Source organism: Trichomycterus rosablanca, chromosome 3, assembly GCF_030014385.1.
Source record: "Trichomycterus rosablanca isolate fTriRos1 chromosome 3, fTriRos1.hap1, whole genome shotgun sequence".
Taxonomy (NCBI): domain Eukaryota; kingdom Metazoa; phylum Chordata; class Actinopteri; order Siluriformes; family Trichomycteridae; genus Trichomycterus; species Trichomycterus rosablanca.
In genome coordinates this window covers 48,354,204-48,379,652 of record NC_085990.1, presented here as the reverse complement: position 1 = coordinate 48,379,652, position 25,449 = coordinate 48,354,204, and the positions used below count along the sequence as shown (strand labels likewise).

Below are 25,449 nucleotides of genomic sequence, written 5' to 3'. Positions count from 1 at the left end.
TCAGAGACGATCGCTCATCTATTTCTGCTGTCTGAGTTGGGCATCTTCTAGACCTTCATCAGTGGTCACAGGACGCTGCCCATGGGGCGCTGTTGGCTGGATGTTTATGGTTGGTGAAATATTCTGTGACAGTGAGGTGTTTAAAAAACACACTAACAACACACACTAACACACCACCACCATGTCAGTGTCACTGCAGTGCTAAGTGGTGGTCCTGTGGGGGTCCTGACCAATAAAGAACAGCATGAAAGGGGGCTAACAAAGCATGCAGAGAAACAGATGGACTACAGTCAGTAATTGTAGAACTACAAAGTGCTCCTATATGATAAGCGGAGCTGATAAAATGGACAGTGAGTGTAGAAACAAGGAGGTGGTTTTAATGTTATGGCTGATCAGTTTATATAGTCTGAGCAACTGAGGGTTAAGGGCCTGGCTGTGGTGAGGCTTGAAACAGCAAACTTTTGATTACCAGTCCAGTAGCTTAACCGCTAGATAACAACTGTCTACAACTTTTACAGACATATAAGAAAAAAATGGCTCAAGCTATTAAAATAATCTCATATTTAAAATTCTTTAAAATATTCACCTTCTGTTTTATATAAAATACTTGCAAACTACTAAACATTCCTTGAGCATTTTTTACAAACTGAATTATAAAAAATGCTTTTTCAAAGCTTCCAAATATTTCTTGGCCGTTTTCCCTTCACTCGCTCTTACAATCCGGTTCAATACAATCCGGTTCAATCCGGTGTTCATAAGGTTTCATTGGTGATATATTAGCATGTTTTTGAAGGACCGTGCAGCCTAAGCTGAGTGAAACCTGAAAGCGTGTGGGTGGGAAGTGAAAGGAATAAAACCTATACGGTGCAGAAGCAGGCAGGCGTGGGATGAAATGTGGCGAGCGCAGGATTTAAAAATCAGTGTAATGGAGACCTCTAGCACTAACCTCACACTGACTTGATCCCCCAGTACACCAAACACACCAGCTGCCAATTCTACGTTCTTCCTTCTTTTATACCTGCAGATGATCTGTTTTTAAGCTCGGCTTTCGGGTTTACTGAGCATTTTAGGAAGGTGCACAGGTCTTCTGTACATCTATCACCAACTAGACTGGATTAACGGTCAAACTAGCTTCACATCTACATTGGTTCAGAGGCAGTCATGGAAGAAAGAAACCCCTGGTCACTATTTAAAAGTCTTGAGTTCAGGTGGCGCAGCAGTAAAAACACGCGCTAGCACAACGGAGCTGGGATCTCGAATACATCGTATCGAATCTGAGCTCTGCCATCCGGCTGGGCTGAGCGGCCACATGAACAATGATTGGCCTGTTGTTCATATAGGGGTGGGGTAGTAGTAAGCCGGATAGGGTCTCCTCGTAACTAATGCAATTACGACCTCTGCTGCTGATTAATGGCACATGCACAGGGGCGGGGAAGGAGTGCGTTGATTAGGGTGTGTCTCTCCGTACACAGGGCTGATCCGCATTACCACTCGCCTAGTGCAGGTGAAAAGATGCATACGGCTGCTGCCCACGTGTCGGAGGGGGTGTGGGTTAGCTTCGTTCTCCTCAATCAGAGCGGGGATCGGCATTAGTGGAGGAAGCATGATGCAATCGGGCAATTGGACACGCTAAAAGTTGGGAGAAAAAGAAAAGAAAATGCATAAACAAAATACAAAAATACAACAAAAAAAAAGTCTGGACATGAGGCACTTAGGTAGCGCAGCGATCTTACACACTCACACACTGCTGAGGAGTGTTTGAATTCGTGAAAGGGAAGGTGGAGTCACGTGAAGCTTAGCAGGGATCTTCTTACTCCATATGGCTTTGTGTGGGAACTCAGCACTGGTAGGTGAAAAGAAGTGGCCCCATATTGGACATGTGTGCATATTGGAATGGGCGTGTGGTGATCTGGCTCTTCTTGATCAGATCAGGGGCTGTGCAAGCAGCAACGGATTCACAGTTGGGAATTGGAAATGACAATTCACCTCACTTGCACGTCTTTGTACTGTGGGAGGAAACCGGAGCTCCCGGAGGAAACCCACACAGACACGGGGAGAACATGCAAACTCCACACAGAAAGGACCTGGACCAATCCACCTAGGAATCGAACCCAGGACCGTCTTGCTGTAAGGCGACAGTGCTGCCCACCGAGCCACCGTGCCACCCCTGGCACTGGAATAATCTGCCCAAACTGCTGACCTCAAGATTAACAAAGGTATGGTGCCTGTACTGAAAAGACCTTACTAGAAAACTAATAGCTCACCAGAAAACACTAAAAAAACACACTAGCCCACCGGAGCTGATACCTCAAACTCGCAGCCGTATCTATCTATCTATCTTATCTATCTAATCTATCTATCTAATCTATCTAATCTATCTATCTATCTATCTATCTAATCTATCTATCTTATCTATCTTATCTATCTAATCTATCTATCTAATCTATCTATCTATCTATCTAATCTATCTAATCTATCTATCTATCTAATCTATCTATCTATCTATCTATCTATCTATCTAATCTATCTATCTTATCTATCTTATCTATCTATCTAATCTATCTATCTAATCTATCTATCTTATCTATCTTATCTATCTATCTAATCTATCTAATCTCTCTATCTAATCTATCTAATCTATCTATCTATCTATCTATCTATCTATCTATCTATCTTATCTATCTACTGTATCTATCTAATCTATCTAATCTATCTATCTATCTATCTATCTATCTATCTATCTATCTATCTATCTATCTATCTAATCTATCTATCTATCTTATCTATCTTATCTATCTATCTAATCTATCTATCTATCTATCTATATATCTATCTAATCTATCTAATCTATCTAATCTATCTATCTATCTATCTTATCTATCTATCTTATCTATCTACTGTATCTATCTATCTATCTATCTATCTTATCTATCTATCTTATCTATCTACTGTATCTATCTATCTATCTAGGTGAAAAGAAGCGGTTGTCTGCAGCACATGTGTAAGTCGCTGCCCTGCCTGGTCCGTCGAGGTCTGAAGCAGTAAAGGTAGCAAAATTATCCTCTTAAACTTTGGGTTTTAAATCAAACCTTTATAGCTTATAGGTCTGGACTTTGTACTCTGTGATTCAGCTTAGCATTTTTCCAACTCTACTGCACACTTGAATAATTTTTTAGAAATAAGTAAGTCTGTTTGCAGAGACTGAAAGGTCATCGTATAATATCTACACCTTTATGATATCTTCAGGAACAGACATTACCGCGGTTAGAAACGTCTCAAAGCCCACAGTATAAAAAGTAAACAATAACTGCACCTACACACCAAGCAAACTTCGACAAAATAAAACACAGACGCTCCTCAAATTGCAGGGGTGGACATATTACGATCCAGAACATTTTTCTTTTATTTGTTTTTGCCCGGCGGTAAGTGACTCAACAGTGCAGGTTTACTCCAGGGTCCCGGGGGTCGAGGAATGATCTTTGTGTCTGACTGAAAATTTGATGGTTTTTCTCTCCAAGTTTTCTCCTTTTTTTTCCACCCAATTTTCTCCCTTAATCTAGTCGTTTCCAGTTACCCTGATTGCGTTACGCTTCGCCTCTGCTGATACAACCCCCCACTGCTGACTGAGTACCGTGATAGGATGCCACCTGTGCAACAAGTCCAGTCATTAAATGTTCTCACTAATAAATATTCCACAGTCAACTGTCAGTGGTATTATAACGAAGTGGAAGCGATTGGGAACGACAGCAACTCGGTCAATCGCTACAGACCTACAAACTTCATGTGGCCCTCAGATTAGCTCAAGAACAGTGCGTGGAGAGCTTCATGGAATGGGTTTCCATGGTCGAGCAGCGGCATCCAAGCCTTACATCACCAAGCGCAATGCAAAGCGCCGGATGCAGTGGTGTAAAGCATGCCGCCACTGGACTCTAGAGCAGTGGAGACGTGTTCTCTTGAGTGACGAATCACGCTTCTCTGTCTGGCAACCTGATCGACCGAGAACGGTACTTGTCTGACTGCATTGTGCCAAGTGTAAAGTTTGGTGGAGGGGGGATTATGGTGGGGGGTCGTTATTCAGGAGTTGGGCTCGGCCCCTTAGTTCCAGTGAAAGGAACTCTTAATGCTTCAGCATACCAAGACATTTTGGACAATTTCGTGCTCCCAACTTTGTGGGAACAGTTTGGGGATGGCCCCTTCCTGTTCCAACATGACTGCGCACCAGTGCACAAAGCAAGGTCCATAAAGACATGGATGAGTGAGTTTGGTGTAGAAGAACTTGACTGGCCTGCACAGAGTCCTGACCTCAACCCGATAGAACAAGAATGGTCAAAAATTCCCATAAACACACTCCTAATCCTTGTGGAAAGCCTTCCCAGAAGAGCTGAAGCTGTTATAGCTGCAAAGGGTGGGCCGACATCATATTAAACCCTATGGATTAGGAATGGGACGTCACCTAAGTTCATATGTGTGTGAAGGCGGATGAGCAAATACTTTGGGCAATATAGTGTGTGCTGTCACAGTACTGCAAGTCGCTTTGCATAACAACGTCTGTTAAATGCTGAAAATGTAATGTGAGGAATTGACGGTAAAAAAAGATAGAATAGGAAATAATGAGAGAGAGAGAGAGAGAGAGAGAGAGAGAGAGAGAGAGAGAGAGAGAGAGAGAGAGAGATCAGGTGATTACCTCTGCAGTCGCAGCTCTTTGGGATCAAAATGGAAAGACATTTCCGAGGATTCCCCATCATCACCTCGTCTCTCCTTCTTCCTCTCTCTCTTCTCCTCCCGCCGGAACAGCTTCACCATCTGCTTCTCCTGCTCCGATTGAATGGTCACCTGACAGCCGTATGTGGGTTTCGCAGACTCATTTTTAACCTTCCCATCTGCAAAAGAAAGTACAATGTCCGGTCATTCAACTGTCCATTACGTTCTTCATTATAACTCCTGAGACATTCATTCTCATGATATTCAATCCTACTAGAAATGTGACTAGCCAATAAAGACGTACTAACCCTAACCCTGACTAACCTAGATCGATAACACAACATCTAGTTTTGGTATCCAAGGGTTTTATTTTTGAATGGTTCCATACACTAGAACTGGACATGCTGGTGCAGAGCCCTGATCTCCAACCCATCCACCACATTAAGTATACTGGATGCAAGTCACGCCTACATCAGTTATAATTGCCTATCACTATCACTATGACCTGTAACATAATTTTTTATTTATTTGTATTCTGTAAACTCCGATCAGGCATAACATTAAAACCACTGCCTTGTTTCTACACTCACTGTCCATGTTATCAGCTCCACTTACCATATAGAAGCACTTTGTAGTTCTACAGTTACTGACTGCAGTCCATCTGTTTCTCTACATACCTTTTAAACCTGCTTTCACCCTGTTCTTCAATGGTCAGGACCCTTACTGGACCACCACAGAGTAGGTATTATTTGGGTGGTGGATCATTCTCAGCACTGCAGTGACACTGACATGGTGGTGGTGTGTTAGTGTGTGTTGTGCAGTTTTTGGAGTTTTTAAATCCCATGTCCACTCACTGTCCACTCTATTAGATGCTCCTACCTAGTTCGTCCACCTTGTATGTAAAGTCAGAGACGATCGCTCATCTATTGCTGCTGTATATGTTGGTCATCTTCTAGACCTTCATCAGTGGTCACAGGACGCTGCCCATGGGGCGCTGTTGGCTGGATATTTTTGGTTGGTGGACTATTCTCAGTCCAGCAGTGACAGTGAGGTGTTTAAAAACTGCATTAGCATTGCTGAGTCTTATCCACTCATACCAGCACAACACACACTAACACACCACCACCATGTTCAGTGTCACTGCAGTGGTCCTAAGAGAGTCCTGACCATTGAAGAACAGAATAAACAGGAGGCTAACAAAGCATGCAGAGAAACAGATGGACTACAGTCAGTAATTGTAGAACTACAAAGTGCTTCTATATGGTAAGTGGAGCTGATAAAATGGACAGTGAGTGTAGAAACGAGGAGGTGGTTTTAATGTTATGGCTGATCAGTGTAAAGACATTCATATCTTTTTATCTAAAAAGAAATAACACTGAATTTACAGTTGGTACTCATGACCCTCACACCTCACAAGTCAATTAAGAACAAAGCCAGACGGTCTTAATTCAGATTTGCTGGTCTCTCCAGTGCTCACCAGTCACTTCACTCACACAGTGGAAGTTCCTGCAGCTCAAGATCCATTATTAGTGATCCGGCAGATCTAAGCAGACAGGTTTGGATAATTACAACATTGTTAATTATGCTAGGATCTGGCTTTAATTGACAGTGTTAGCTGCTACCTGGACTCTATGACATCTTTGTCTCATCCACTTAAATTCTCCCGCATTTCCAGTTCATGTCTTAAACAGAAATGTGCATCACTCAACCAGAGATAAATAACATTAATAAACAAAAATGCAAGCTTCAACCATAAAAAAGAAAGAAACAAATCACCAAAAATATATCAGCATGGACTTAAGGATGAAAAGATCATATCAAAAGTATCAGTCTAGAACAGAACTGGTAAGAGTGTGAATCTTCCACAGGTCTGCGAGCAGAAAGCTGACTTATTTTCTATTAAATTAGCCAAACTGTCAGTGATATGCTGACACCGCTGGAATAGAAGACCTGGGGAGTTATAATCCCTAATCTCATTGACACTATAGGAGAGGCAGGTAAAGCAGTTTGGCCTCTGGACAGTTATTTTTAAAAAAGTCTACAGAAACACAGGACTGAGCTGTGAATTGAAAAAGAAAGATATGAATTATATCACGGTCAACAACATAACGGCTCAGACAAAATTCAGACGCAGTAATACAGAATAAGTTTAAAGAAAATGTTTGTGAACTTTCCTGAAGTGATGGGGGTATGGGATGTGTTGACGTGATGAACCGCTGGTGTGTGTATACAGGGAATTTAGAAAGTATTCAGACCCCTGGACTTTTTGCACACTTTGTTGCAAGTTTGATAATAATACTAGCAATAGTAATAACAACTGTTATTGTTGTTATAATTGTTGTTATTGTTGTTAACAATAACAACAATAATAATAACAGTTTATAATAATAATAATAACATTATTATTATTACTTACAATAACAGTAACAGCAATAATTATAATTATTATAACAATAATAACATCATTACAATAACAATTATAATTATTAGTAGTATTATATAAAAATAACAACAAAAATAATAATCATAACTACAGTATCAACAACAACAACAACATTGTAGTTGTTATTGTAGTTGTTATTGTTAATAATAATAATAATAATAATATACTTATTATTATTTTATTAACAACAACAATAACACCTACAATAATGGCATTCAAATATTATTATTATTATTATTATTATTATTATTGTTGTTACTATTATTATTATTATTATTATTATTGTTATTATTATTATTGTTGTTACTATTATCATTATTATTATGTTACTATTATTATCCATTATTATTATTGTGTTGTTATTATTTTTATTATTATTATTATTATTATTATTGTTACTATTATTATTATTATTGTTATTATCATTATTAATTATTATCATTATTAATTATTATCATTATTATTGTTATTATATTATTATTATTGTAATTATTCTTATTATGTTATTTTATTATTATTATTATTATTATTATTATTATTATTATTATTGTTATTATTATTATTGTTGTGTTGTTGTTGTAAAATAATAATAGTTTGTTTGAAAATTGTTTGAAAGCTGGGGTTAGAGCACAGGGTCAGCCAGTGTACAGCGCTCCTAAAGTCAAGAGAGTTAAGTGTCCTGCTTAAGGGCCCAACAGTGGCTGCATGGCAGAACCAGGAACCCACAACCTTCTGATTATTGTCCCAAACTCAGGTATCTCCACAAATGTTTGATGGGGTTCAACATCACTATTGCCTGCCTAATGTGCATCTTCTGTCTGACCTTTTTAAAGACAGAGTTGATTGTTTTCTCTCCAGATCTTGGGAACTGTACCCAGGTGTTTGAGGAGCTCCACAGTTAACACAGAGCTGTTGGATATTGTGAGGAGGAGCAGTGCTGAGGGGTGTCTCCTTAGGTCCACAGTCATCTCAACAGTCTTGAGCATGTTTAGGTGCGAGTTGTTGTGACTGCACCAAAGCTTCAGCCATTTAACCTGCTGCCAAAATGCAGACTCTTCACCATCCTGGGTGAGTCCGATGACCGTAGCTGTCAACTGCAAACCTCACTGGTTTGGTATAGAGAGAAAAGATCGATGGTAAGAGTACACACTTTGACGAGCACCAATGCTGCCAATGCTGACTGTCTGTACATCAGAAGTGACTTTCCCCAGCCAATCCTGCAGTTACCTGCCTGTCAGGAAGCTGTCGATCTGCTGACAGATAGCTGACGGTGAGCTGAGAGGAGAGGATTTCAGGGATGATGACATTGAATGTTGAGCTGAAGCCCACAAACAGAATTACTGCATATATCCCTGGACAGTCAAGCTTCTGCAGGATGTAGAGCAATCCTGTGTTCACCGCATCATCTACTGACTGGTTTGTCTAGTAGGCAAACTGCAGGGGGTCCAGCAAGTATCATTCAGGTGGGACAACACCAGTCGCTCAAAGAACTTCATGACCGCAGACATCAAAGTGACAAGTCTGTGGTCATTCAGTCCTGGGATAAGTGTTTCTTGAGGGCCAGGATGATGGTAGAACATTTGAAGCAGGAGATTCCAGTGATCTGTTGAATATTGATGTAAAGACTGAAGCTGGTTAGCACAGGTCATGAGACAAAGGAAACACTGTCTGGACCAAGTGTTTTCCTGTTCTTCTGCCTCTGTAAGAGCGTGCTCACACCCACTTCACGTATCTTAATTGCAGCCTGAGCGTCAGGTTGGCAGGTGGGTTGCCTGTGACTGATGTCGTTTAGCTGACATGATTGAGAGGTGTGAATTTGTCATTCTTAAACCTGCAATAAAAGTCATTTAGGTCGTCAGGTGGGTCTTTGTTTGTCTCAGCAGGGGGTGATGGTCTTCTATAGTTAGTGAGGTCTTGAAGGCCTCGTCACACTGATGCAGGATCGTTGGCTGAAAACCTGTTTATCAGTGTAGCTTCTTTTAGCCTCTCTGATCTCCACTTCTGCAGGCATCTGCCTTGACTTGACAAAGCTGTCTACGTGTGGTTGTGAACCATGGCTTGTTATTGTTGTATGTGCAGAAGCTTGGCTTGCACTGTCCAGATGTGTAGAATAAATTCTACCACAAGGCTACCGCTGTCCAGATGTCTAAATATCCAAATGTGTAGAATAAATTCTACCACTAGGCTATCACTGTCCAGATGTGTAGAATAAAATCTACCACAAGGCCACCGCTGTCCAGATGTGTAGTCTACCACTAGGCTACCACTGTCCAGATGTCTAGATGTCCAAATGAGTAAAAAAAAAAAAGGCTACCACTGTCCCAGTGTGTAGAATAAAGGCTACCACTGCCCAGATGTGTAGAATAAATTCTACCACTAGGCTACCACTGTCCAGATGTCTAGATGTCCAAATGGGCAAAAAAAAAGGCTACCACTATCCAGATGTGTAGATTAAATTCTACCACTAGGCTACCACTGTCCAGATGTCTAAATGTCCAAATGTGTACAAAAAAAGGCTACCACTGTCCAGATGTGTAGACTAAACTCTACCACTAGGCTACCACTATTCAGATGTGTAGAATAAAATCTACCACTAGGCTACCACTGTCCAGATGTCTAAATGACCAAATGTGTACAAAAAAAGGCTACCACTGTCCAGATGTGTAGACTAAATTCTACCACTAGGCTACCACTGTCCAGATGTGTAGACTAAATTCTGCCACTAGGCTACCACTGTCCAGATGTGCAGAATAAATTCTACCACTAGGCTATCACTGTCCAGATGTGTAGAATAAAATCTACCACAAGGCTACCACTGTCCAGATGTGTAAATTCTACCACTAGGCTACCGCTGTCCAGATGTGTAAATTCTACCACTAAGCTATCACTGTCCAGATGTGTAGAATAAAATCTACCACAAGGCTACCACTGTCCAGATGTGTAAATTCTACCACTAGGCTACCACTGTCCAGATGTGCAGAATATAGGCTACAATTAGGCTACCACTGTCCCAACGTGTAGAATAAAGACTACCACTGTCCAGATGTGCAGAATATAGGCTACAATTAGGCTACCACTGTCCCAACATGTAGAATAAAGACTACCACTGTCCAGATGTGAAGGATAAATTCTACCACAAGGCTACCACTGTCCAGATGTGTAGAATAAATCCTACCACAAGGCTACCACTGTCCAGATGTGCAGAATATAGGCTACAGTTAGGCTACCACTGTCCCAACATGTAGAATAAAGACTACCACTGTCCAGATGTGTAGGATAAATGCTACCACAAGGCTACCACTGTCCAGATGTGTAGAATAAATCCTACCACAAGGCTACCACTGTCCAGATGTGCAGAATATAGGCTACAGTTAGGCTACCACTGTCCCAACGTGTAGAATAAAGACTACCACTGTCCAGATGTGTAGGATAAATTCTACCACAAGGCTACCACTGTCCAGATGTGTGGAATAAATCCTACCACAAGGCTACCACTGTCCCAGAGTCTAGAAGAAAAGGCTACAGTTGTGTAGAAAAAAGGCTACCACTAGCCCCCCACTGTCCCAATGTGTAAAATAAAGACTACCACTGTCCAAGTGTATAGAATAAATTCTACCTCTGGCCTACCACTTTCCCCAGAGTCTAGAAGAAAAGGCTACAGATAGGCTACCACTGTCCCAGCGTGTACAATAATGGCTACCAATGTCCAAATGTGTAGAATGAAAGGCTACCACTGTCCAAATGTGTAGAATAAAGGCTACTACTAGGCTACCACTGTCTCAGAGTCTAGAAGAAAAGGCTACAGTTAGGCTACCACTGTCCCAGCATGTAGAATAAAGGCTACCAACTGTGCCAATGTCTAGAACAAAGGCTACCACTGTCCCAATGTCTAGAATAAAGGCTACTACTAGGCTACCACTGTACCAATATGCAAAAAGGCTACCACTGTCCAAATGTCTAGAATAAAGGCTACTACTAGGCTACCACTGTACCAATATGCAAAAAGGCTACCACTGTCCAAATGTCTAGAATAAAGGCTACCATTGTCCAAATGTCTAGAATAAAGGCTACCACTGTCTAAATGTCTAGAATAAAGGCTACCACTGTCCAAATGTCTAGAATAAAGGCTACCACTGTCCAAATGTCTAGAATAAAGGCTACCCCTGTCTAAATGTCTAGAATAAAGGCTACCACTGTCCAAATGTCTAGAATAAAGGCTACCACTGTCCAAATGTCTAGAATAAAGGCTACCACTGTCCAAATGTCTAGAATAAAGGCTACCACTGTCCAAATGTCTAGAATAAAGGCTACCACTGTCCAAATGTCTAGAATAAAGGCTACCACTGTCCAAATGTCTAGAATAAAGGCTACCACTGTCCAAATGTCTAGAATAAAGGCTACCACTGTCCAAATGTCTAGAATAAAGTCTACCACTGTCCAAATGTCTAGAATAAAGGCTACCACTAGGCTACCACTGTCCCAACATGTAAAAAAAGGCTACCACTGTCCCAACATGTAAAAAAAAATGCCACCATTGTCCCAGCGTATAGAATAAAGGCTACCACTGTCCAGATGTCTAGAAAAAAGGCAACCACTGTCCAATTTTCTAGAAAATGGCTACCACTGTCCAATTTTCTAGAAAAAGGCTACCACTGTCCAATTTTCTAGAAAAAGGCTACCACTAGACTACTATTGTCCCGACATGTAAAAAAGGTTACCACTCTCCAAATGTGTAGAAAAAGGCTACCGCTGTTGCAACTTCCAATATTCGTTATATAACACATTACATCCAAATGCTGAACACAAGGTGCAGAGAGCACAAAAACAGTACAACCATTAAAACAGGTGTGGAATACAAGTACCAGCATCTGGTGTGTTTGCATAGAAATTTGTACATGGAGTTAAGAGGCCAGTTCAGGTAATAACAAAGGATAGCATAGTAATTAATTTAACCAAAGAAAAGGAAAGTGTTACATAAAAAGCTACACATGATCTCAGTAAAACAGGTCTGTGCTGTTACAGACTAATGGGTATTAATTATAAATTAACCCAGGGTTCGATTATAATGAATCAGTACTGCTGTTTCTAACAGACCTGGCCGATGAACTAATTAATAATAATTTAAAATGCCACTGAACTAAAGAGGCACTGAAAGCGTTTAGTCTAATGGCCTGGACCAGCTGCACAGCTTGTTGGTTTATTATTTAACAAAAGAGTTCATTAGCCATTACTGCTGAAAATTGCATCTTCACATGCTGTTAGCAGTCTGGCTCTAAACAGCTGTTTGTTCTGAGTGACCCACAGCCATTAGTTTATTACTGCAATCATTTCAGCTTCAAGGCGCTCAAGTGGTGCAGGGGTCCACTATGGTAGCCCACCACTGCTGCTGTCAGCACGACCACAGACCTGTTGGCTTAACTCACTCACTCACTCACTTATCCAATTAGGGTCACGGAGGGGTTGCTGGAGCCTATCCCAGCTTTTCAATGGGCGCAAGGCACACAGTAACACCCTGGACGGGGCACCAGTCCATTGCAGGGCAGACACACACCCATTCACCTATAGGGCAATTTAGTGTCTCCAATTAACCTGACTGCATGTTTTTGGACTGTGGGAGGAAGCCACCTGGGGAAACCCACACAGACACGGGGAGAACATGCAAACTCCGCACAGAAAGGACCCAAAACGCCCCGCCTGTGGATCGAACCCAGGACCTTCTTGCTGTGAGGCGACAGTGCTACCCACTGAGCCACCGTGCCGCCCTTGTTGGCTACAGTGGATTTAAAAAGTCTACACACCCCTGTTACAATAGCAGGGTTTATAATGTACGAGGGATCTTCAAAAGGTTTCAGCACTTTTATATTTTGGTTGGAAGCAATGAGGGTGGGAGGATTAGTAATCGGTCGTATCTGAGAGACGCTTATAGTCCGGATTTAGCTCCATCTGATTTCCACCTTTTTGGACGCTCAAAGAAGCTTTAAGGGGAAGAAGATTTTCATGTGATATGTGAAAGCAGCGCTGCATCAGTGACTACACGCTCATTAAAAAACACTTTTTGCTGATGGCATTAAAAAGTTGGTAAGACGCTGGGAAAAATGTAGTGTATAAAAAAAAGCTACCACTAGGCTATCACTGTCCCAACATGTAGAACAAAGGCTACCACTGTCAAAGTGTATAAAATAAGTTCTACCACTGACCTACCACCGTCCAAAAGTCTAGAACAGAGGCCCCCAACCACCGGGCCGCGGACCACTACCGGTCCCTGGGTCATTTATTTCCAGGCCGCACAGAAAGAATAAATAATTCGAGATCGCTACATCAGCCATGAAAACACTGCTCTTATTTCACACGGGTGTTTATCGTCTCATATCACCCCCAGGTGGAAGCAGCGTCTCTTTGCAGCGAAAAAAGCTAACTTTTGAGTAGTACAGTTATTCTATTTTAAGTCCCTCCGCCCCCGCCGGTCTGTGAAATTATATTTTATATGAAACTGGTCCGTGGTGCAAAAAAAGTTGGGAAGCGCTGGTCTAGGTAGAAAAGTAGGCTGCCACTGTCCCAATGTGTAGAATAAATTCTACCACTGTCCCAGAGTCTAAAAAAAGGCTACAGTTAGGCTACCACTGTCCAAGCGTGTAGAAGAAAGGCTACCACTGTCCAAGTGTGTTAAAAAGGCTACCACTGTCCAGATGTGTAGAACAGCTTCAAGGCGCTCAAGTGGCGCAGGGGTCAACCAAGCTAGCCCACCACCGCTATCAGCACGACCACAGACCTGTTGGCTACTGTGAATTTGAAAAGTCTACACACCCCTTTTACAATGGCAGGGTTTTATAATGTACAAGAGATCTTCAAAAAGTATCCGCACTTTTATATTTTCATTGGAAACGGTAAGGGAGGGAGGAGCAGTGATCGATCGTATCTGAGAGACTGAGAGAGCTTATGGTCCGGATTTAGCTCCATCTGATTTCTACCTTTTTGGACGCCCAAAGAAGCTTTAAGGGGAAGAAGATTTTCATGTGATGATGACGATGTGAATATATTTTTTGCTGATGGCATTAAAAAGTTGGTACGATGCTGGAAAAATGCATCGGAAAGTGACGATGTAGAAAAGTGATGTCATTTGTTTTTGAATTTCCTAATAAATAGAGTTCGTAATTAATAAAAAAGATGAATTATCTCTAAGATGAACTTTTTCTACTTTTTCATCTCATATTTGGAACTGTTCATAATTCCCTCCATCTTGACCCCTCCAACCAGCTGAAGAAAAAACAACCTCAAAGCATAATGCTACCACCACCATGCTTCACTGTGGGCATAATGTTATTTTGGTGATGCACAGTGTTGTTTTGTGCCAAACACACCATTTGGAATTATGGCCTAAAAGTTCAACCTTGGTTTCTTAAGACCATAACACATGTTCCCCCATGCTTTTTGAAGACTTGATGTTGACTTTAGTAAACTGTAGAAGAACTTGGATGTTTTTCTTGCCACCCTACCCCACAGCCCAGACATATGAAGAATACAAGAGATTGTTGTTACATGTAGTACACAACCAGTACTTGCTAAAAGTTCCTGAAGCTTATTTAATGTTGCTGTCGGCCTCTTGGCAGCTCCCTGGACCAGTTTTCTTCTTGTCTTTTTATCAATTTTGGAGTGATGTCCTGTTCTTGGTAAATTCACTCTTGATGACGGTCTTTACTGTGTTCCTTGGTACATGTAATGCCTTGGAAATTGTTTGTATCCTTCTAATGACTGAAAGCTTTCAAAAATAAGCTCTGTGTGGATCACAGTTTTTACTGTAAAATGCATATGGGTTTCACCACTTTAATTGATAGAAATTGATAGAAACGAGTTTAAATGTTTAGTTCTGAACACAGTCACACCCACAATTGTAAGAAGGTGTGCACAATTATGCAAACACATTGTATTTGTTTTTCCCCTCTAAAAAAATCACTGTGTTTTACAATTAAATTGTAAAACCTATAACTGGGCTGCAGGGTGGCTCAGTGGGTAGCACTGTCGCCTTACAGCAAGAAGGTCCTGGGTTCGATTCCCAGCTGAGGTGGTCCGGGTCCTGTGTGAAGTTTGCATGTTCTCTCTGTGTCTGGTTTCCTCCCACAGTCCAAATACATGCAGTGAGGGTGTCTGTGTGCCTTGCACCCACTGAGATTTGGGATAGGCTCCAGCACCCACCACAACCCCGATTAGGATAAGCGACTGAGTTTCTACACTCACTGTCCATTTTATCAGCTCCACTTACCATATAGGAGCACTTTGTAGTTCTACAATTACTGACTGTAGTCCATCTGTTTCTCTGCATGATTTGTTACCCCCATTTCATGCTGTTCTTCAATGTTCAGGACTCTCCCAGGACCCCCACAGAGCAGGTATTATTTAGGTGGTGGATCATTCTCAGCACTGCAGTGACACTGACATGGTGGTGGTGTGTTAGTGTGTGTTGTTCTGGTATGACACAGCAGCGCTGCTGGAGTTTTTTAATACCATGTCCACTCACTGTCCACTCTATTAGATACTCCTACCTAGTTGGTCCACCTTGTAGATGTAAAGTCAGAGACGATCGCTCATCTATTGCTGCTGTTTGAGTTCACAGGACGCTGGACGCTGCCCATGGGACGCTGTTGGCAGGATATTTTTGGTTGGTGGACTATTCTCAGTCCAGCAGTGACAGTGAGGTGTTTAAAAACTTCATCAGCATTTCTGTGCCTTATCCACTCATACCAGCACAACACACACTAACACACCACCACCACGTCATTGTCAGTGCAGTGCTGAGAATAATCCACCACCTAAATAATACCTGCTCTGTGGTGGTCCTGTGAGAGTCCTTACCATTGAAGAACACCATAAAAGGGGGCTAACAAAGCATGTAGAGAAACAGATGGACTACAGTCAGTAATTGTAGAGCTACAAAGTGCTTCTATATTGTAAGTGGAGCTGATAAAATGGACAGTGAGTGTAGAAACAAGGAGGTGGTTTTAATGTTATGGCTGATCAGTGTAGAATGATTATTACCATATCTTCTTTTTTCCTAAACCTGTGTTGTTCTGCCTAGTATCGCTAGCACCAGTATAAATGTCTATTCCACTTTTTTTTTTTTTATATGCTCAGGCTGAGAGTTTCATTTCTGTGAACTGGGCTTCTAAGCTTGTCCATCCTTTCACCGACAGCGATTGCCCATCATGACTCAAAAGACTCTTTTGAATTTTTTATGCTGTCTCTGACACCCTCTCTCCCTCGCTGCAATTTCCATCTCAAAAGCAACTCTTCTCTTTTCCTCAGCATCACATCTGGGACACGGTCACACCTGTATCTCCACAGCCCAGCGCTGACACCAGAGGTGTCTGAAAATGCACCTTTTTCCTACATTTCGCTCTTTGATGTGTCTCGGTTGCCTACGCTTGTGCTTCACTGTGGTGGAACACCTGCAGCACATTAAGCTACAAGGGTCAGGGGTTATTGCAGCTGTTTATTTGAGAATTTGTAATGTTTCATTAATGAATCCTTTTAGGAAGCCTTTACTAAGCAAAATGTTGTACTTTCATTATTAAAAATAATTCTGTATACCATTGGTGGGACAGTGGTAGCTTAGTGGGTAGAGCTTTAGACTATCAATCTAAAAATTGTAGGTTCGAATCCTGGCTCTGCTATGCTTGAGCTTTGAGCATGGCCTTAACCCTGTCAGCTCCAGGAGCGCCGTACAATAGCTGACCCTGCGCTCTGACCCCAGCTTCTAAACAAGTCAGGATATGGGAACAAGAATTTCACTGTCACACTATACACCTGTAAACTGATTAGGCATAACATTATGACCACCTTCGTAATATTGTGTTGGCCCCCTCTTTTGCTGCCCCATACACAACAAACTGTGATGCACTGTGTATTCTGACACCTTTCTATCAGAACCAGCATTAACTTCTTCAGCAATCTGAGCTACAGTAGCTTGTCTGTTGGACCACAGGGGCCATCTTGAACCTTGGTTGCCCATGACCCTGTCACGGGTTTACCACCGTTCCTTCCTTGGACAACTTTTGATAGGAACCGACCACTGCAGACCGGGAACACCTCACAAGAGCTGCAGTTTTGGAGATGCTCTGACACAGTCGTCTAGCCATCACAATTTGGCCCTCGTCAAACTCGCTCAAATCCGTACGCTCGCCCATTTTTCCTGCTTCTAACATCAACTTTAAGGATAAAAGGTTCCCTTGCTGCCTAATATATCCCACCTACTAACAGGTGCTGTGATTAAGAGATAATCAGTGTTATTCACTTCACCTGTCAGTGCTCATAATGTTATGCCTGGTCTGTGTATGTATGACGAAAAAGGGCATTCATTTAGTATTTACTTTCACTCGCTATTATGTTTTATTTAGTGAAGTTGTGACTTGATGTCAAAAGTTGGCATAAGCCTGGTTATAGAATAATGAACATTTAGATTGAGCTTGAGAAGGCTGCTACTGGAAAAGCTCCTATTGTTTTCCAACATGGAAAACAATTGCATATTGTTCTGATGAGCAATTGCATATTAAGGCTTGAAATTTACTGGTTTACAGTCAATTATTGGTCGCAATAAATGGTCTAGATCTACAATTACTTCACAGCTGAATGGAGGGTAACAAATGCTATGTTTGAAAATGTTACTTATTAACATTAATACAGTGGTACCTTGTAACTCGATGTCCCTTAAACTAAAAATCTTTGAAACTTGATGCCCTTCGTCAAGAAATTTGTACTCTTAAATTCAACTTGTTCAGCTTTTTAAAAAAAATTATTTATTTAATTTCAAATTAACGATGAACAGCCACTTTGTTCAGCGCTTGGCTTAAGCAGTGCAGTAAAACATAATCAAAGTGTGCATATGAGACGAATCTACTGCCGCTTTTCATGTGAATGCGCCGGTACTGAATTGAATACAGTATTCCAAGATCAAGCATCTCCACGATTAAGAAGCATAAGGAAACAATAAAGAATTAAAGCTGCAGATTTTATTGTATTTTTATAAATTTTTAACCGTTTTTCAGTGTTTGTTACATTATATTTGTGTTACTTTCAGTGTATAAGTGTCAAAAACAACCCCATTATTTTACATTAGTCTAAAATATATGTAGTTCCATGGGGCCATGGAACGCATTAACAGGTTTCTCATACATCTTCATGAAACTCAACGTCTTTTAAACTCAACGCCACTCCCATCTAAAGCTTAATATTAGTTTGTCTGCTTTCACAATTTTTATTTATTTATTTATTAGGATTTTAACGTCATGTTTTACACTTTGGTTACATTCATGACAGGAACGGTAGTTACTCATTTTACAAGGTTCATACATTCACAAGTTTATATCAAACACAGTCCTGGACAATTTTGTATCTTCAATTCACCTCACTTTCACGTCGTTGGACTGTGGGAGGAAACCGAAGCTTGTGGTTTATGGGCTCTTTGGAGGAGCAGATTGCAAAATCTAGAAGCAGACAGTGATGAAATGGATTGTAGGTCTTATTTTAATGAACTGCCTGATGAAGAATGAACAAGGTACTTATGAGCAGGTTTTGTAGAAATCCCACTGGTGTGTTAGCACGCTGATGTTAGTCAATTCCTGTAGTTCATTTTAAAATAACGTTTCGAACCTGCTGTTGTAATTTGGTTTACAAATGATAAAGTTAAAAATCAGTGAACAGGCAGTCTGACCTTGTAGCCGCTATTTGTTGGATATAAAAGAAGTTTTACATTTTGAGTAGTATTTAATGCTTTCACACCTCCAGTAAGAGGACACACAACACTAATCAGCTCTTCACGAGACTACACGATAAAATCTCACTGCTTTTAATGGGATGCAAAGTGTGGGCAATTTTATAAGCAGCTTTTAGCCCCTCGCCTGACCCCTACCTACGGTTGTCAAGGTAACAATAATCTCAAAAACAGTCGGAAAAGTGACACAACTCCTATTAGCTCCACTTGTAAGTGCATTTTCATAACCTAATGACTGTTGCAAAAGGGAATAATGGGGAGAAAGACAAACAGAAACAAGGTAAGAAAGCAAGCAGGACAGCAAGCAATAAAGGAAGCAAGAAAGGCCAGAAAAAAGATGGATGGATGGATGGATTTGGGTGATTGGATTTTTTGGATGGATTTGGGTGGATGGATTTTTTGGATGGGTGGATTGGTGGATTTGGGTGGATGGATGGATGGATAAATTTAGGTGGGTGGGTGGATTTAGGTGGATGGATGGATGGATTTAGGTGGATGGATGGATGGATAAATGGATTTAGGTGGGTGGATGGATGGATGGATTTAGGTGGGTGGGTGGATGGATGGATGGATGGATTTAGGTGGGTGGGTGGATGGATGGATGGATTTATGTGGATGGATGGATGGATGGATGGATGGATGGATGGATTTAGGTGGGTGGGTGGATGGATGGATTTAGGTGGGTGGGTGGATTTAGGTGGATGGATGGATGGATTTAGGTGGATGGATGGATGGATAAATGGATTTAGGTGGATGGATGGATGGATAAATGGATTTAGGTGGGTGGATGGATGGATGGATTTAGGTGGGTGGGTGGATGGATGGATGGATGGATGGATTTAGGTGGGTGGGTGGATGGATGGATGGATGGATTTAGGTGGGTGGGTGGATGGATGGATGGATTTAGGTGGATGGATGGATGGATGGATTTAGGTGGGTGGGTGGATGGATGGATGGATTTAGGTGGGTGGGTGGATGGATGGATGGATTTAGATGGATGGATGGATGGATGGATGGATGGATTTAGGTGGGTGGGTGGATGGATGGATTTAGGTGGGTGGGTGGATGGATGGATTTAGGTGGATGGATTTAGGTGGATGGATGGATGGATGGATGGATTTAGGTGGGTGGGTGGATGGATGGATGGATTTAGGTGGATGGATGGATGGATGGATTTAGGTGGGTGGGTGGATGGATGGATGGATTTAGATGGATGGATGGATGGATGGATGGATGGATTTAGGTGGGTGGGTGGGTGGATGGATGGATTTAGGTGGATGGATGGATTTAGGTGGGTGGGTGGATGGATGGATGGATTTAGGTGGGTGGGTGGGTGGATGGATGGATTTAGGTGGGTGGGTGGGTGGCTGGATGGATGGATGGATGGATTTAGGTGGGTGGGTGGGTGGATGGATGGATGGATTTAGGTGGGTGGGTGGGTGGATGGATGGATGGATTTAGGTGGGTGGGTGGGTGGATGGATGGATTTAGGTGGGTGGGTGGGTGGATGGATGGATTTAGGTGGATGGATGGATGGATGGATTAAGGTGGATGGATGGATGGATTTAGGTGGGTGGATGGATGGATGGATGGATTTGGGTGGATGGATGGATTTGGGTGGGTGGATAGATGGATTTGGGTGGGTGGATGGATGGATTTGGGTGGGTGGGACATTTTGACTTACCGATTGCTAACTGAATTGCTGTAGGACCGCCTCATAGTGCAAATGAACTAGTAAACGTGAGACACTTAAAACACTATGAGAATGAAAAATGTTAAAAGCTAAACACTGCTGTGAATTAGGCAGGACCTTAATAATGAGGTAGAAAAATAAACTTAAGGCATTAGCTGCAATGTAAAGTTCAGTTTCACTCACCCGGTGGACGACTGAATCTGAGGTCGGGCGGGGCAGACAGAAGCGAGTCCACAATATCAGACCTTTTCTGAAGAAGGGTGGAAATCATCTCAAATCCTTCAACACCAAGAAATTCAAACAGCTACATGTAAAAAGAATAAATAAAAAAATGACATAATTAGTAATATCAGCACATCAGACCAAACGTGATAAAAAGGAAAGGCTACTACAGCCAAAACATCACTTTATGGAAGTTAAATGTGAGCAATTAATCACCCCCCAACACACACACACACACACACACACACACACACACACACACACACACACACACACACACACACACACACACACACACACACACTCTTCCCAAATTCGAGTCAAGAGCTGAATCTCATCTGCTGCTCAGCCTGCTCACAACAGACACCTGGCACTTAGCGGCAGAAAAAAACTAAACACTAAATAAAGCTTTCAGAAGAAGCTGTGCTGCATTTTAAAAGGAACAGCAGCCCTGTAACTGAACTACCACATATCACATACACCCCGGCATCGACCGGCTCAATAAATGTACAATACGTGTCAAAAAGCAGCAGTTCAGAGGTAATTTAACAACACATGCCAGACAGAACTAGCAGTCTGAGGAAACACGCACTGCTGTAACTGATTACAAACTTTACACACATTCACCACAAATATCAAAGCATGAGGGGCGATATCAACCTGCAGAGTCTTGCGTCCAAAAACATATACACCGACCAGGCATAACATTATAACCACTGACAGGTGAAGTAAATAGCACTGATTATCTCTTCATCACGGCACCTGTTAGTGGGTGGGATATATTAGGCAGCAAGTGAACATTTTATCCTTAAAGTTGATGTTAGAAGCAGGAAAAATGGGCAAGTGTGAGGATTTGAGCGAGTTTGACGAGGGCCAAACTGTGATGGCTAGACGACTGGGTCAGAGCATTTCCAAAACTGCAGCTCTTGTGGGGCGTTCCCGGTCTGCAGTGGTCAGTATCTATCAAAAGTGGTCCAAGGAAGGAACAGTGGTTAACCGGTGACAGGGTCATGGCGGCCAAGGCTCATTGATGCACATGGGGAGCGAAGAAGTTAATGCTGGTTCTGATAGAAAGGTGTCAGACTCCATGCCTCGATGGGTCAGGGCTGTTTTGGCAGCAAAGAGGGGGACCAACACAATATTAGGAAGGTGGTCATAATGATATGCCTCATTGGTGTATACAAAAACTCAAACTGTGACAGATTTATTTATTTATTAGGATTTTAAAGTCATGTTCAAGTTCAAGTTTCAAGTCCAGTTCACCTCACTTGCACGCCTTTGTACTGTGGGAGGAAACCGGAGCTCCCAGAGGAAACCCACAGAGACTCCACACAAAAAGGAATTAAACCCAGGACCTTCTTGCTGTGAGGTGACAGTGCAACCCACCGAGCCACAGTGCCGTCCCACTGTGACAGATATGTAGGACCTGAGGGGAGAGGGGGGGTCACAATTCGAGGTATCTCATTATTGCATGAAGTCGTATGGATAAGCTGTTCCACTGTTGATCAATGTTCCCTCGATTTTCTTTTGACTGACCATCAATGACTCATTTATGACCGCTAATGGCCGATTTGAATTGAGAGATGAGCTACAGACCTACGGTCTGTGTATCTGTGGTCAAAAATCCCCTTATAAAAGACGGGAAAATTGTTTCTCCTTTTGTTATCGTCAGTGGAAAAAAAACAAGAAATAGCTTCAGTTTATAGCTTCACAAACTGGTCAGAAAAATCAAATAACAAACAAATAGAATAAAAATAATATTGGACAGCACAGTGGCAGCACTTTTGGCGAGGGTGGGTCACTGTGGGTGTGGGATATAGCAGTAGTGTTGTTTTTTTTAACACCAATTCTGGAAAACTCCTGAAAGCACCTGATCAACTGTATCTGGGCTGAAAATTCCTAAAACTGAGCAGGACAGTGTGTCCATCACTGGGCTATAGCTTATCGAAACGGGTATCGACTAAAGCAGTGGTTCTCAACCCTTATCCTTGTTCTGACGAGCACGAACACCCCCCATTAAAGGATGAGAGTCCAGTGTGAGAATCTCGTCCCAATATCATTTTATTTATTTATTTATTTATTGGCAAATAGAGCAAATCTATGCACGTCAAATATACAAGCACGCATTCACAATGTAAAATAGCCTACGACTACATCAGAACAACAGGGGATGCATTGACATTATTATTTATAAAATTTTTTGCTCTATCTTCTCAACATGCCAACAAAGAAGGTAACAATAGTAGTAAAAATGTTTATAGAAATCAGTCCTAACCAGGGTGTCTAGGTGGGCACTCATGATTTTGAATCTTAGCTCTGCTAGTGGCAGGCAGGGCGAGCACCTTTGCAGCCAGTGATTGGCTCATTGTTGGCTCACAGTTGTGGCCTAGTGGTTAAGGTACAAGACCAGTGATCCAAAGACTGGTTCAAGCCCCACCACTGCCAGGTTGCCACTTGAGCAAGGCCCTTAACCCTCAATTGCTTAGACAATATACACTGACCAGGCATAACATTATGAGCACTGACAGGTGAAGTGAATAACACTGATTATCTCTTCATCACGGCACCTGTTAGTAGGTGGGATATATCAGGCAGCAAGTGAACATTTTATCCTCAAAGTTGATGTGTTAGAAGAAGGAAAAATGGGCGAGCGTAACGATATGAGTTTGACAAGGGCCAGATTGTGATGGCTAGACGACTGGGTCAGAGCATCTCCAAAACTGCAGCTCTTGTGGGGTGTTCCCAGTCTGCAGTGGTCAGTATCTATCAAAAGTGGTCCAAGGAAAAAACAGTGGTAAACTGGCGACAGGGTCATGGGCGGCCAAGGCTCATTGAAGTACGTGGGGAGTGAAGGCTGGTCCGTGTGGTTTGATCCAACAGACGAGCTACTGTAGCTCAAATTGCTGAATTGCTGAGTTAATGCTGGTTCTGATAGAAAGGTGTCAGGATACACAGTGCATCACAGTTTGTTGCGTATGGGGCAATATTAGGAAGGTGGTCATAATGTTATGCCTAATTGGTGTGGTGTCACAGTACTGTAAGCGCCTGCTAAATACCAAAATTGTAAGTGTAAATGCCCATCCGAGGGTGGGAATGTCTCCTCGGTCATCCTCCCTGGCAGTAGTTGAGGCGGAAATAAAATTTGGGCAATTGGATACAGCTAGACTGAGAGGAAATTGGGGGAAGGGGGGCTGCATTAAAAAAAGAATTGTATGTTAATTAGGAAAAGGATTTTTTTTCTAATTTTACCAACATCACCAGGTTACAACCTTAATAGGTGGCGGTAAAGAAACGAGTGCGGCAGGTACGCCTGTTAAACGTCAGGAAGCAGACAATGTTATCACTGGATGTCATGTCAGGCCTTACATAATGGTACGTCTGCCCCCCAGGACACCGGTTCAGCACCCTGCTCAGCGGCTTCATCGATGGCCCTCACCACAACAAATGGCAGCACAGCCGAGTGGAGCCGCGATCAGGAACGCGTGGCTGGAGGACACCGATTGTATCAAGGCTCTCTGTCTAGCAGCCGGCACGGGCAGAAATAAAAGCCTAACAGAGCAAACGGACTGAGAATGTGAACGTTTTACTCAGTGCACTAATCCTCCTCTCGCTTCAAAGATTCTCCTGAGGAGTCCCTGTCATCGAGCCTGGCTCTGACCGCCCCTTATGCCCCCCCACCACCACAGCGGCACGGAGCAGGACGATCCCCCCGCACCAGCGCATTTCAACAACTTTCTCTCTGCTTTCAGCTCACTGAATAACGGTAGTAAAAACCTCACAGGTTTAACGTTTCCCTTCTGTTTATTTACGGCAAAGTACACTCTCATAATGCTTTATTATATTACATATATATTACATATCTTATTCTATTTATTCACCTACACAGTGTTGTACATCAGGGGTTTTCAACCTTTTTGGACATGCGCCCCCCTTCGTGTGCCAACCGTGAACTTGCGCCACCCAGAAGCGTACCACCCAGACTGTTGCATGCCCAGAGTTACTTCACAGAGCATAGACAAAAGTTCATCAATTACTAAGTTGGTTAGTTCGGGATCATCTGCTCTGACTGAAAACGTTTAGCTCCACAGGCAGAACGACTCTGACTCTGTGGTAATACTCAGTATAATTAAGCCTGCGCTTTTTAAGGTAAGCGAGTCACACAAAATGTTCTGTAGTAGTTGGTGTTTATTTACAACCGCAACATTCATTATAACTGTAAACACGGAGAGATAACCGAGAAAAGAAACCTACGCTGCGCTTAAAATGAATTGACTCCCGAGTCACTTATAATCGATACTGTGAACAGAGCGTCTCTCTTAAAGACACAAACACGTCCTATAACAGCGGTCGTTGCTTTTGACACCGGTTATCTTCGCTGATAGCTCTATTTTGAAGGTTTTTTTCAGATGGAACTGAATAACAGTCTCCCGTGGGTGAAAAATGAATTGCTTTAGTTTTAGAATTAAAAAGATCACGGCTGGTGGAAGAGCGTTTTCTTACAAAGCTCCACAACTTTGGAATAATCTTCCTGCCTCTATTCGTGATTCGGACACAGTCTCAATGTTTAAGTCTAGACTGAAAACATATTTATTTTCTCAGGCTTTTGATTAGTATAGACAAAGGCGCAGA

General features: G+C 42.1%; 1 protein-coding gene across 1 annotated transcript in view; it reads right to left on the bottom strand.

Moving 5' to 3' along the window:
* ascc3 (activating signal cointegrator 1 complex subunit 3) overlaps positions 1–25,449 on the bottom strand; it is a 283,422-nt gene that overhangs the window by 236,725 nt on the left and 21,248 nt on the right. The window contains exons 5-6 of the mRNA XM_062991400.1: positions 20,782–20,902; positions 4,685–4,880 (exon numbers count right to left, since the gene is read on the bottom strand). Coding sequence (XP_062847470.1) covers positions 4,685–4,880; positions 20,782–20,902 — 317 coding nt within the window. The remainder of the gene's footprint in view (positions 1–4,684; positions 4,881–20,781; positions 20,903–25,449) is intronic.